At 43.1% G+C, this 14,298-nt stretch overlaps 1 protein-coding gene across 1 annotated transcript in view; it reads right to left on the bottom strand.

Annotated features, from left to right (window-relative positions):
- Window positions 1-14,298, bottom strand: part of DOK5 (docking protein 5) — a 136,132-nt gene that overhangs the window by 59,628 nt on the left and 62,206 nt on the right. Inside the window, exon 2 of the mRNA XM_079784020.1 lies at window positions 9,582-9,689. Coding sequence (XP_079640146.1) covers window positions 9,582-9,689 — 108 coding nt within the window. The remainder of the gene's footprint in view (window positions 1-9,581; window positions 9,690-14,298) is intronic.

A 14,298-nucleotide genomic window follows, 5' to 3' on the forward strand; every position in this document is an offset into this window, starting at 1 on the left:
ATTTATGAGACAGACAGACCAGTTTCCAGGCAGAAGAAACTACAAGTGCACAGTCATGGGACTGCAGTTGGGTGCGATAAAAACGTGGAGCAGTCGGGCCAGGACCAGCTCCTAAAGAGCTGATGTGCTGCCTCCGTTAATGTGAATCGTGAAGTCTGAAGGGCATAGATTTAAAGGTTTGAAGCAGATCAATGAAAGGGCCGTATCTGTGTATGAGAAAGACTATTCTGCAGGGCAGTGGTTTGAGATCTGGGGGAGATTTTTGCACCCCTCTCCTCCCCACAGGGAAATAAATATTCAGCAATGTCTAGAGACAGGCTAGGTTGTCACAAGGGGGGAGCTACTGGCATCAACTGGGTGGAGGCCAGAGATGCTGCTAAGCTTCTGATGCACAGGACTGCCCCCCACCAGAATGTGAGTGGCGCTGGGTGAGAAGCCCTGGGATGGAAGTGGAGAACGGACAAGGCTGAGAGATGCATCATGTCACTACAGTGACCTTCATGGGGAGCTGACGATAGTGGCGCCCCTTGGAGTTCAGCAGTGAGCAGCTGGCGTGGACATACATGGCAGCCTTAACCTTGGGAAGGATGGGAACCGCATCTGAGGAGGAGTTAAAGCCTGGAGAAGCCAGCAGACAAGCAGGCAGTAAGTGGATTCAGCTTAGGTCAGGACAGGAGGAATGAAAAGACAGAGATTTAAGAGTTACTTCATGACTATGCAGTTCCTGGCTTCTAGTTTTCTGATTATCAAAAACACAGGGTCTCATAACTCCATCAAAGGAAAAAATTATCCAGCACTCTCCTAAGTTTTTGATGAATCTTTAAGTATGCCATCCGATTAGGAATTCCCAAATAAAGACCACCAAATTCTTCTGGCTGTTTAAAGCCAGACTCCAGATGTCTGATTCATCATATGTGATCGTGTTCATTGACATGAATGCTTAGCAGCCAGCGATTAACACAGTGGCCATACTTTCCAAGTTTAATTTGCTACCGATACAGTTTTGCATTAACAAAAACAATTACACGTTACACGATTCCATTTTCCAAATGGATTATTTTGTAACTATATGGAGAGACTGATGAAATTTCTTCTGCTGTTTCATGAGAAGATTAGACCATCGGATTTTAAAACGTACATTCCCTTGAGGAACTGGTATATTCCTGGGAGAATTATGCCATTAGCAGGCACTGTGTGGGGATTTTAAGTGTGTTTCCGGTGTGCTGCAAAGTCAATCTCCATCTAGGAAAACAAGGATTTGATTTCCAATTGTTCTCCTTCCTTTGCTGATAGGAACGGAGGGCTGATGATTTATTTACATTACAGAGTAAAAAGGAGGCTGCTACCTAAAAGGCAATTTGCCGCCTTGCTTTTTGTAGGCAGTATCCTAATTATTTTTCTCCTTATGGGACTGAATGAATTAAGTGAGCAATTCACTTTGTATATGCAAATTGCAAATCTCTGCAGAAGCTTCAAATTGCTTTATTCTTTAAAAAAAATTAAAGCCATTATCCTACTGAAAATGAAGAGGCATAAGCCCTTTCACTTTTATCGGTTGTCTCTGAAAATAAAAGTAATATGAAAGCAATCTATTTTGGGGCCCATAATGTTTTCTCAAGTATTAACAAAGTAATCAATTACACTATTCTTCTTATTGTTGCTTTTGCTGTACCACTTGTTTTTATATTATTATTATGTGCTGAAATTTCAGAGTACTCCAAATTACTCCGCTAAACATTTCTGTTTAAAAATTTTCCAGATTTCTTACATTGTGTTCCAAGCCTTTAAATGTTTCCGTATTGTCTTTCCTAAAAAAAGCACCAATGGTTTTAAGACACAGTGTCAGTAAGAGGGATAGGCAACTAAGCAGAGATGGGCTCCATTCCCATCACAAATGTCACCACAAAGCACTTCTCTCCACAGTCTCCCCTGGGGGCCCTGAACACAGCAGGTTAAGCAAACAGCTTATGAAAGGGTTCTTCAGAAAGAACCAGTCTAGACAGTGCCACCCACCCCCAGAGAGATGGTTCCATTCTTTCCCCAAATAGCCACAGGCCGCTGGTCACTAAAATAAACTGGCCCAGGGCCTGCCTGAGTCATCCATCCGAACTGTCTCCCTGAAGAATGGACCTTTTATTTGCACATGTAAAATAACTTAAATAACCCGTTCACCGTGTCTTCCTTAAAATTAAAAGGCGCTTAAACTGAGAAGCCTGCATCTGAAATGTATGCAGAGAATGGAGTCTGGGGTGTAGGGCACTCTCCTAGGATCTCAGCGGGGCAGGGGTGGGGATGGGGGGTGGGGGGGAGGGCGTGCTTTTGAATCACCTATCTGGGCACAATTTGGCAGTAGTTACAAAAAGTTGAAAGGTGTGGGATATTCCCTGACAATTGCACAGCTTTTTCTTCCAAAAAGATTAGCATGAGCACATCAAAGACAGAGGCACAAGTTTTTCATCCTAATTAAATTTATATTAGCAAAAAATTAGAAACCATTTTGTCCACCAATTTAGGTATTTCTTAAACAGATCACGGTATATCAAATATTAAAGAGTACTCTAGAACTGTGAAATTAATGAGGTGTCATTAATGAGCCACTGATTATTGGCTTAGAGGGAAAGGGGACTGGTATAATTGATGTGACCATTTAATGTATCTCATGAACTATAATTTATCCCCTGACTGTGAAATAAATTACTAAAGTTACGTAAGAACTACAGACCCACCCAAGTATCCCAGGGAAATCTATAATTATGGTCTTCTTACACAAGAACGTACAGTATGCCATGAATTACTCCATTCCTGCTCTAAAAGTAGGACCTATATGTGAGTGAGACTGATTCTATTTGTATAAACAGAGAAAATAGTCTGAAAAGTGCACATCACTCTAATTTTCCAGATTTCTTGAAGCAGATAAATGAAAGGGTCGTATCTGTGTATTAGATGACCCAGGACTAGGGTCATCATTTCCTTTCATTTTACTCCATAAACTTCAGAATTGTTTAAACTGGTTAAAAGGAACAGATATGATGTTTATAATTTAAAGAATAAGAAGAGTGAAGAGGAAAAAAACCCTGTAGAATATTTTAAAGTGAGGTGAGTGGATCTCCATTCTTTGTCAACACAACTCCCTGACCAGTAACTCACTTAGCCAACAGTCCTCTGTGATTTCTCTCAAACCAGAAACCATTAACTAATTTCTCACTAACTTCCCTTTGACATCACTTCACAGAGCTTCTGTGTGCACCTGGATTATAGCCAAGTATTTCCACATAAAGGTAAGATAGCGTAGAAAAAGCCCTGGAGACACAGGGTCTTAAATTCATGTAAGAAATAAATGTAAATGGGGGAAAAGGAATTTGCAATCAATGAACTTTGTAGGTGAAATTTGTTTTGTCCTTCTTATTTGTCCTTCTTATTTTTCCATATGTATATGTGTGCTTAAGTCAAACACACGTGCAGACCAGTGACAGAGTAAACAGATGAAATTTTCATACATCTTTAAAAAAAATGAGGCTCTTTCCAAAATGCAAGGAAAACTAACCTCTTCGAATAATTAGTCAAATAATTGAGGGATTGGAAAAAAATAATTTAAACAAGATGACTGTTTTATCAGATTATAGGCCAAAAATGAATTATACAAATTAAGCACTTAATCCAAAAGGGTTTTAAATTTAATCCAAACTAAATAAAATAATTAGGTATAAGCTTAAAACCTGTACAGGATACGGAGACTGAACATTACAAATGCTGATCAAATATTCAAATAAATGGAGTGACATACCATGTTCATGAATTGAAAAACTCAACATAGACAGAATGTCAGTTCTCCCACAATTTGATCTATAGTTTTAATGTAATTCTTTTCAAAAGCCTAACATGGGTTTTCTGTAGACATACAAGCTTATTTTAGAATTTTATGAAAAGGGAGGCACTAGAATAACTAAAACAACCTTTAAAAAGAGAATAAAATGAAAGAAATCATTCTATCCAACATCAAGGATTGTATCTACAGTAACCAAGAGAGTATGATATCAGTAGAAAAATAGATACATAGTTCAATGGAAAAGAATAGAGAATCTAGGGATAGACCCAAGCTAATATGTCCCAATAATTTTTGACATAGGTACAAAAGCAATTCAATGGAGAAAGAATAACTCTTTTTCAACAAGTGGTATTAGAATTAGACATCCATAGGTAAAAAGAGTGAAACTCATTCCACATCTCACACCCTGTACAAAAAAGTAAACTCAAAATGAATCATGGACTTAAATGTAAAATATGAAACTATAAACATTGAAAAGTTTTTTTAATAATAAAACTGGGAGAGCCCAGCCAGTGTTGCTCAGTGGTTGAGCATCGACCCATGAACCAGGAGGTCACGGTTTGATTCCCGGTCAGGGCACATGCCGGGGTTGTGGGCTCGATCCCTGGCCAGGGGCATGAGGAAAGCAACCAATCAGTGGTTTTCTCTCATCACTGATGTTCCTATTTCTCTCTCCTTCTCCCTTCCTCTCTGAAATCAATAAAAACATAATTTTTAAAAAATGGGAGAAATTATTCAGGACCCAAGGCTAAACAAAGAGTGCTAAGAGTTGGCATCAAAAGCATGATTCATAAAAGTAACAATTCAAATACAGGATCACATCAAAATTAAAACTTTCATTCTGCAAAAGACCCTGTTAATTAAAATAAAGAAAAGATAAGCTATAGAATGGGAGAAAATATTTGCAACCACATATCTGACCAAAGACTAGTATATAAATTTTATTTTTTTAAAAATCTGCCAAACTTAATAGTAAAAAATACAGTTAAAAATGGTTAAAGAACATATTTCACCGAAAAAGAGATAAACATGGCAAATAAGTACATGAGAACATGTTCAATATCAGCAGCCAGCCATTAGGGAATGCAAATTAAAATCCCAATGAGATCTCACTATCAGCAAGACTAAAATTTTTTTTTTTTAAAAAAAGTGACAGCACCAAAAGCTGGCGAAGATGTGGAGAAGCTGGATCCCCAAGCACTGCTGGTGGGAATGTAAATGGCGCAGGCGCTTTGTAACAGTCTGACAGTTTCTCGTAAAAGCAAGCATGGAACCACCGAATGACCCAGCAATTTCACTCTTGGGATTTTATCCCAGAGAATAAAAATTTATATTCATACAACAATATGTACACGAATGTTCACAGCAGCTTTATCCGTAATAATCAAAAACCAAAGTACTGGGAATCATTGAAAGAAGAGGCGATGCTATATTTCAAGATTCTGAAAAGATGGAGACAGCTATCTCCGAAGAGGACATGTCTTAGACGAGGGAGAAACGTGTAAAAAAGAACGAGTCGCTGGGAAAGATAAGCTGGCAGAATTCTCGAGAAAAGATGCTGGGACGCTGGCTCACTGGGAGGAACCGAATCCGACTTTTGCAGAAACAAGAACAATGTGTGAAGCTTGGGATACGGGAGAGTGCCCTGGTCGCTAAGGAAGGACAGACCGACAGAACCATGAGCCTGAAAGGTCAGGCAGAAGGACAAAGGTCATCATGGCCACTCTCCCCCGCAGTCAGAGGGACTTCCCTTTTACAAAGCCATTCGCATTGGTCCCATCCGGGTACAAGTCCACCTCTGATTTCGGTGGAGCGGGAAGATCCCTCCTGTTTGCTCACTGCTGAAATAACCAGGGGCCAAGCGGACTTCAGTAAACAAGGGGACCCCAAAAGCAGCACTCAAGACTGGGTTCCGTAGAGTGAGATGTGCTTGTTCCCCGGAATATGTGCCTTCATAAAAACTGTGGCTCCACATGCAATCGCTTTTGGAAGTGCTGCCTTACGGTGGCTCTGCTCTCCTAACGGCAGGACTCCCCGAGTCTCCATACCTCCTCCCCCCGAGTCCCCATACACTCCCGTGGGCTTGGCATCTCAGGAATGGGAAGGAAAAGCAGCCGCTACTAAACCGTGGCCACAGAACCCTGGTCCTCCCAGAACTCGCCTCTGCCGCACCCTCCAGCGCACAATTAGGGAAACGCTTACATTAGAGAAATCGTTGGGTGCGTCCTCTAGTCCACGGTGAATCGGATCCCACAGTGACGTGAGGAAGCTATGATGGGACCTGCCTTGGAGGTCACGTTACACAGAAGCTAAGACGCTTGAAGGAGCAAAGGCGGGGTGAGAAAGCAGGGTCCCAAACCCGGGCCCAGCAAACGCCCCACACCACGTGCCTCGGTCTTCCTTCCACTCAGACCCCTTCCCCATTGTCCCTCAGCACAAAAAAGTAAACTATGCAGAGGAACGCTCACCCCTTCGGGTGAGTGTGGACGACTTTGATTTCCTGAGTGAAAACAGTGGACTTGTGTCTAACGAAAGGAACTATATTTAAAGCCACTGGCGCCTTCCCACGGTTGCAATTACACTTCATCAAACTCACAGCCTCTCTGACAGCTGAGTGCTGGCGGGCGCTCGGGAAGAGGTAAAGAAATGGAAAATGAACTGCTCTGCATGTGCATTATTCATATATTTACTTTCCCATTTTTGCACGAGAGCACCGTTAGCTACATGTGCAGTGAGGAAGGCACCAACTTTTAAAAGTCTACAGCCAATGTCTTGTTTTAAAACTTCTAAAAAGGATCCTATGCATAACTGGCATTTTTTCCTTAGTGATATCTTTAAAAAGGAAAGGAAAGCAGCACCATGTTCTCAGAAACACTACCGATTTCCTAGAGGAAAGATATGGCTGCCCAGGTCCCACTGCCTCTCACTGACCAAACAGCAGAGTGTATGGGCCTTCTCTCGGCCATAACTTCATTTATAGCCGAATGAATTCTGAAATCTGGTCACGGTGTGCTACGTATAACCCCCAGCCTGTAATTATCAAGATTCATAAATTACACAGCATTTAGATTTTAAAAAATGCATATCTCAGAATCACTTCAGCGTTTTTATGCCCCTGAGAGATGAATACTGAATGTATCAGATCTGAAAGAACAGGAAGGATGAATCGGCTGCAGGAACTCATCAAGGGCTTGGAGGCTTGATGTAGATAATTCTTCCCTCTAATGCTTTGAACTTTGGTTAATGGTTATTAGAGATGAAAAGGAATTGGCTTACCACGTTCCTCGCAGATTTACATATTAAAGTCCAAAGCCAGCAGGTAGAAGTCTGAAATAGGGCAAGCTTGTCCTCAATCTCCCCTTGCTTGTTCCACATTCAAAGGGGAGCTACCAGTCCACTTTGGTCTTCCCTTTGAGGCTGTCCCCAGAAAACTTCCCAAACCTGGCTTCCTCGCCCCTGTCATCACTCATCCCATTTCCTCCAAATCAAAACTCCTGTTCCTGGCTTCACATGTCTTAAGTACAGATTTTTTTTTCTGGAAAGTGAAATAAAAGTTTAACACAAAGGCATCTATTGTATTCCATAAGTTAACAATTCCCAACCAATGCTGTACAAAGTGTCGACTGTGTGTTAGGCTGTGATAACTAATAGAGAACCACGCCTAACCCCACCCCCAAAAACCTCTACCCTTGTGGACCTTACTTTAGGGTGGTCCAGTGGTGAAGACAATAAGAAACAACCAAGTAGACACATATGTAGTGGTAAGTGCTCAAGAGAAAAATAAAGGGAGGTGGGAGGAGGGGGCCCAAGGACCCCAATTTAAATAATGGAGTCAAGAAATGGCTTCACTTTGAGACAATGTAAGCAATGGCCTGAGCAAAGTACCGTATTTTCCGGCGTATACGACTACTGGGCGTATAAGATTTTCCTGGGTTAAAAAGTCGTCTTATATGCCGGAAAATACAGTAAATATCTATGCAACTTTGAGCACAAGTCACTTCACCTCTAAGATGGAAATACCATATTTTCCGGCGTATAAGACGACTTTTTAACCCAGGAAAATCTTATACGCCCAGTCGTCTTATACACCAGAAAATACAGTAAGGCAATGAGCTCTGTGGATATTTGTGGGGACAGTATTCCAAGGAAAGGGAAAAACAAGTTCAAAGGCAGGACTGTGCTTGGCCTACCCCAGGGAAAGCAAGGGGCCCAGTGTGCCCGGAGCCGAGGCAAGTGGGATTGGGGAAGCTGAGCCGGTGAGGTTAAACCAGCCACAGGAAGTCAGATTGTGAGTGTGAGTCCACGAGAAGGACTCGGTGAGGGTTTGGAGCTGGGTATTATGATGTGATTGACGTATGTTTCTAACATGCTCTAAAGGCCGTGAATTAGGCAGCCCAGGGCTGGGACCCGAGTCACTATGCATATTGACCACAGAGCCAACACCACATGCTGGTGGGTTGTGTTGGGGAAGTTTCTCTGCAGTATTCCTTGCTTGTCCTCTTTCTTCTCTTAGGCATGTGTAGGTCTGCAAGCAAAGCAGAGCCTATTTATTTTTCTACATCCAGAAAGGCAGGTAGAGGGGACTGTGAAGACTCAGGTGTTTCCAGATGTATGCAGGACCCAACGAGAACAAAGAAGGACTGACAGACATCAGCAATCAGACAGAACAAGAGTCTGCTGGTATCTTAGTCTGTTTAGGCTGCTATGACAAATTACCATAGTAATGTATTGTATAAACCAAGGTGTCAACATGGGCCCTTAATCAGATGTTATGAAGTTGCCACTTTAGGAGAATTTGCAGGAAAGGAAAGATTACTCATTTTCCCTCACTTAGCAAGATTTCCATGCTGATGGATCTACTGGTTTCAGAAAACATCTTAAATGGCAAGCAGCTCCCTGGTAATTTCTCACCAAATGAGGATAAGAGTCTTCAATATGGAAAACCAACACAATCAAAATGTTCGATCATAAACATAAGCATGGTTCCTCCACAGTCAAAAGAGTAGTCTTTTCCCAGCATGGGAATAACCAGAGCCTTGGGGAAAAGAAGTGATTCCACGCGCTTTTACACATTTTCACAGAAAGGGAAAACACAAAGGCTGCCGATAACAAGGACTATGAAAAACATCACCACCTGGAGGGAAAGAGGCACCTGATTTGTGAACCCAATCAGTAAGTATACCTTGTATTACCTTAACTTTCTACTTCTGAATGAAGCATTTTAACACACACAAATTTATTATTTTTAGTGAGGAAGTCTCACTACTACTGCTAGGAAAACTGGATGTTTGAATTAAATTTAGTCATCAAACTTAAATAAATAAATGAATGGGCGGGACTTCCTCCTCCTCTACCTATCACCTGTTTTCCAGCCCTCCCAGTCCCCCAAACCCTACCCTATCGCCGTCTCCTCTCCTAACATTCCAAGCTTGCATGAGGGTCTATTCTGCATCAGGCGCTTAGCTACGTTCCATGCGATCCAATCCTGACTCTCAAGGCTCTGTTGTTGGAAGTGGAGTCTACTACGCAAGTTGAAAATTTACAAAACAACATGGTAAGTTCTTACACTAGGGACTGGAAAACAACAATTACTTTAAAAAATTAGCAAGTAGATATTACTTTAGAGATGCTTTGTGCTTGGAAAAATGATTATTTATACCTTGGTCAAATAATCAGGAGAAGTTTTCAGAGTCGATGAAACTGAGTTGCCTACTTGTGAACAGATGAACTGGAAAGCCAGAGCAATCGGTCTTACCTTATGGTAACACCTAAAATATGCAGCGCGTTCATCAGAAAATTTCTCCAGTCTCTTGGGGCCCTTGCTGGAGGCCTTCTTGAATACTAACCAGCATCGCTGATAAATCTGGAAGAAAATACAGAGGCTGGGTTCAGTATCACCACAGACTCAGGTATGAAGTAATGACATTTGCATTTAAAGGTTTCCTTGTTGATGTTTTCACCTGTGAAATGACCAGAATCCATAAAAGCCATGTTGCACTGGAAAATAAAATTAAAAAAAAAAAAATGAACAACTGTTTCCACAATGGGTGCATTATGTCATTCTGACAATTACTGGAATCAAAAGAAAATAAATATTCGAAGGCAAATTTCTTCATGTTTTGATAACAGTATCAGTAGAAATATTTAGCAAAAAGTCCCAGAGATAAAAATCTCAAACCACTTCAAATAATAGAAGCATTCAGGGCACATGCTCTAATTTCAAATGCAATTAAATATGGGAATCATGGGTCCGATACAGTCTAAAGACCTCATTGGTAGTTGAAAAAGAGAGAGCCTCTTAAATATCCAGAGGTATCATAAAATAATATAGTAATTAAAATAAATTCTTTTGGCTTTCACCTTGCACAGTCATTGGCCTATCAATGGCTATAACATGGAGACAAAAGTGGAAAAGTAACTCAATGGAGAAAGGTAGTCTTTTATACAAATGATATTAGAATAATTGACCACCCATAGGGGAAAACAAATACATTAATCTAAAACACCGATCTTATACAAAAAAAAAATTAACTCAAAGTGGACTTAAATATAAAACAAAACTATAAAACTTTTCGGGAAAGAAAGGAGAAAATGTTTGGGATTAAGGTCTGGACAAAGAGTTCTTGGACTTCCTATCAGAAGCACCATCCATAAAAGACAAACTTGCCCACTGGAACCTGATCAAAACTGAACACTTGTGCTCTGTGGAAAGCCCTGTCAAGCAGATAAAAAGATAAGCTACAGCCCTGGCCGGTTTGGCTCAGTGGATGGAGCGTCGGCCTGCGGACTGAAGGGTCCCAGGTTCTATTCCGGTCAAGGGCATGTACCTTGGTTGCGGGCACTTTCCCAGTGGGGAGTGTGCAGGAGGCAGCTGTCCCTCTCCCTTCCTCTCTGTAAAAAAAATCAATAAAATATATATATAAAACATAAGCTACAGACTGGCAGAAAGTATCTGCAAACCACATATCTGACCGAGGACTAGAACCTACAGTATAGAAGGAGCTCACAAATCTCAACAGTAAAGAAACACTCCAGCCCAGTCGGAATGGCTCAGACCTATGAACCAGGAAGTCAGGGTTTGATTCCCAGTCAGAGCACATGCCCCGGTTACGGGCTCAATCCCCAGTAGGGGGCGTGCAGGAGGCAGATGATCAATGATTCTCTCTCATCATTGATGTTCTATCTCTCTCTGAAATCAATAAATATATATATAATATTTTTTTAAAAGAAACACTCCAATTACAAAATGGACTAAAAAGGCATGAACAGACATTTCACCAAAGAGGAAACACAGCTGACTGAGTAGCTCATGAAAAGACATTCCACATCATTAGCCATCAGGGAAATGTTAATTAAAACCACAATGACATAGCATTATACCCCAATCAGACTGGCTAAAATAAATAACAACAACAATAATAATACCACCACCACCAAATGCTGACAGGGGTGCAGAGAAACTGGTTCACTCATACATGTAAACTGGGACAGCCACTCTGGAACACAGCTTGGCTGTTTCTTTAAAAAACTAACTAAGCAACATACGACCAGCAGTAGCACTCTTAGGAATCAATCCCAGAGAAACGCAAACTCCCCACAAATCTGAACAGGAATGTTCTTAGATGCTTTATTTCTATCCATGCAAAACTGGAAGCAACACACATACCCTTTAATAGGAAAATGGTTTATATCCATATCACGCAGTATTATCTATATATATATAAAGTCAGCAACCAGAGCGCCATAATGACCAAGAACACTGAACAACTGGTCGCTATAACGCCCACTGCAGCCCCTCCCTCCCCAGCTGGCCCCACCCACAATGGGCCCCCACCACCCCAGCCAGCTCTGCCCCTAATTGGCCTCCCCACATTATTCGGGGGTGGGGCTGGCTAGCCAACCTCCCACAACTCCTCCCCTGACTGCTGACCCCCATTCAGCCCCTCCACCCCATTCGGGGTAGGGCCAGCCAGCCCACCACCCACAGCCTCTCCCCACAGCTGGCTCCACCCCCAATTGGCCCCCCAACCCAATTGGGGGTGGGGCTCGCCGGCCAATCGCCCTCGGCCCCTCCCCCCCAGCTGGCCCGGCCCTGATTGAGCCCCAACCGGGGTGGGCCAGCCGGCCAACCTCCCACTGTCTCCTCCTCCCAACAGGCCCAGCCCCAATCTGCCCTGATTGGGGCCGGGCTGGCCGGACCCCAACCATGCATGAATTCGTGGACTGGGCCTCTAGTCTATATGTATAAAACCCTAATATGCTAACAGACCAAACTGGGGATCAACTGAACAACAGGTCGATATGACGTGCGCTGACCACCAGGGGGAGCGCAGGGAACATGGTAGGCGTTGGCAGCAGCAGCAGAGCTCGGAACATGACCAGCATTGGCTGCGGGAGGATGGTGCAACAGGTGAGCAGGGGCGCCAGACCAAGGCGGGGCACCAGTCGCTGTCATTGGGGTGAGCCTCTGGTGGTTACTGAAAATTCTTTGCTCCTGAATGCCATGGTCCCGCCAGGCCCTCACATCTGTTACCAGCACCAGCACCACTCACACGCGCTGCTGTCACCCAGCGCTGCCCCAGTTTGCTTGGCGCCATCAGCAGGTGCGAGCGGCAGCTGCAGCCCCAATCACCCCTGAGGGCTTCTCTACCTCCCCCTACTCATGAGGAGTGATCAGGGCCAGCAGCAGCCTCTCACACCCACAGCCGGTGCCAGAGCCACTACTTGCACCCACTGCTGGCACCCAGCGCCAGTCCCAATCACTCGGTGCCGTCAGCAGGTGCAAGTGGCGGCTGTGGGCCCCAATTGCCCCTGAGGGCTTCTCCACCTCCCTCTGCTCCTGAGGGGCAATCAGGGCAGCAGCTGCCGCCGCTTGCACCTGCTGATGGCGCCAGCCCCACTTGCTGCTGGTGCCAGCCCCAATCGCTCCACGCCATCATCAGTTGTGAGCGGGGCCGGCACCATCAGCGAGTGGGAGTGGGGCTGCGAGCAGACAGGGGACCAGGAGCTGTGGCGGGCGGGGGCACGGAGGATGGGCCAAGACCTGCCCCTGTGCCCACTGCAGCCTTGCGCCCACAGTTCCTTTCAAGGTGCATGAATTGATGCACTGGGCCCCTAGTTTAGCTATAAAAACAAATGAACTATTAATACTGCAGCAATTCGAATGAGTCTTCAGAGAATTATGCTGGGGGGGGGGGGGAGGGAAAAAACCCAAAGGAAGGCTGCTTACTGTATGTATATGTGCATTTATAGAATTCTTGAAATGACAAAAGTTTAGAAAACAAGAGTAGTGGTTATTAGGAGTTACGGATTGGGGGGCAGAAGGATGTGTCTATAAAAGGGTAACGAGGAATCCTTGCGGTGAGGGATTGTCCTGTATCTTGACTGTTTTGTTTTTCTTTTTGTTTTAATATTTTTATTGGTTTCAGAGAGGAAGGGAGAGAGAGAAACATCAATGATGAGAGAGAATCATTGATTGGCCGCCAATGGGGATCAAGCCCGCAACCTGGGCATATGCTCTGATGGGGAACTGAACCATGACCTCCTGGTTCATAGGTCGATGCTCAACCACTGAGCCACTACAGTTGGACTACCTTGACTGTTTTAATGCCAAAATCCTGATTATAATATGCACTGTGATGTTGAAGATGCTACCACCAGGGAAACTGGGTAAAGGTTCAGAATCTTTGGGTAATATTTATTACCACTGAATGTGAATCTACAGTTACCTCAAAATAAAACACTCAAAAAAAAATTTAGGTGAAAAAATGTAGAGAAATTTAACCAGGATCTTAAAATTAGAGCCAAAGCTAATGACAGTCGTCTACACTCTTCACCAGCCCTACTTGTCCTGCTGTCAGACCACAGTCTAATTAGCCACTAGACCAAGTAACTTCAAGAAGTCAAGTTGCAAGAACCATGGGTAAGAGTTCAATCACCCCTTTTAGGATGAGGACTCAACCACGAAAAGGAACATTCTCGGTACTGTGGTTGGCAAAAAGAAGTCTTACCAACATCTCTCTTATGTCTGAATAACAGGCTCCCTTAAAATCTGACAATCACAGGAGGACTGCAATTACAGTGGGAATGACTGTCACTCTGATTGTTCAAATAAAAGGTGTGGAAATGGGTTTTTCACTGTCATTCTATTATTGGCAACTACTTTCTTTTGTACACGCCCCAGAAAATGTGTTAGAAATTGAGCATGCCAAAGGTATGTGAAAAATATGCCACTACTGAAAAAAAAAAAATATTGTCACTGAGTTAGGTAGTTTAAATTTGCTAATTATGCCTCAATTTTTAGACCCAATCTTGAATGATAGCATTTCTAACCTTTTTGGTTGTTGTTCATTTTCTCTACAATTAAACCAGTATTTACCTGGCTTATGTCCAAAGGCTGCTGAGTGCAAGCTGACAATTGCTCAATTTCAGTACGTCTAATGATTTCCATCCACCCATCTGTATTAAGTTTA

This window comes from Cnephaeus nilssonii, assembly GCF_951640355.1.
Source record: "Cnephaeus nilssonii genome assembly, chromosome: 11".
NCBI classification, from domain to species: domain Eukaryota; kingdom Metazoa; phylum Chordata; class Mammalia; order Chiroptera; family Vespertilionidae; genus Cnephaeus; species Cnephaeus nilssonii.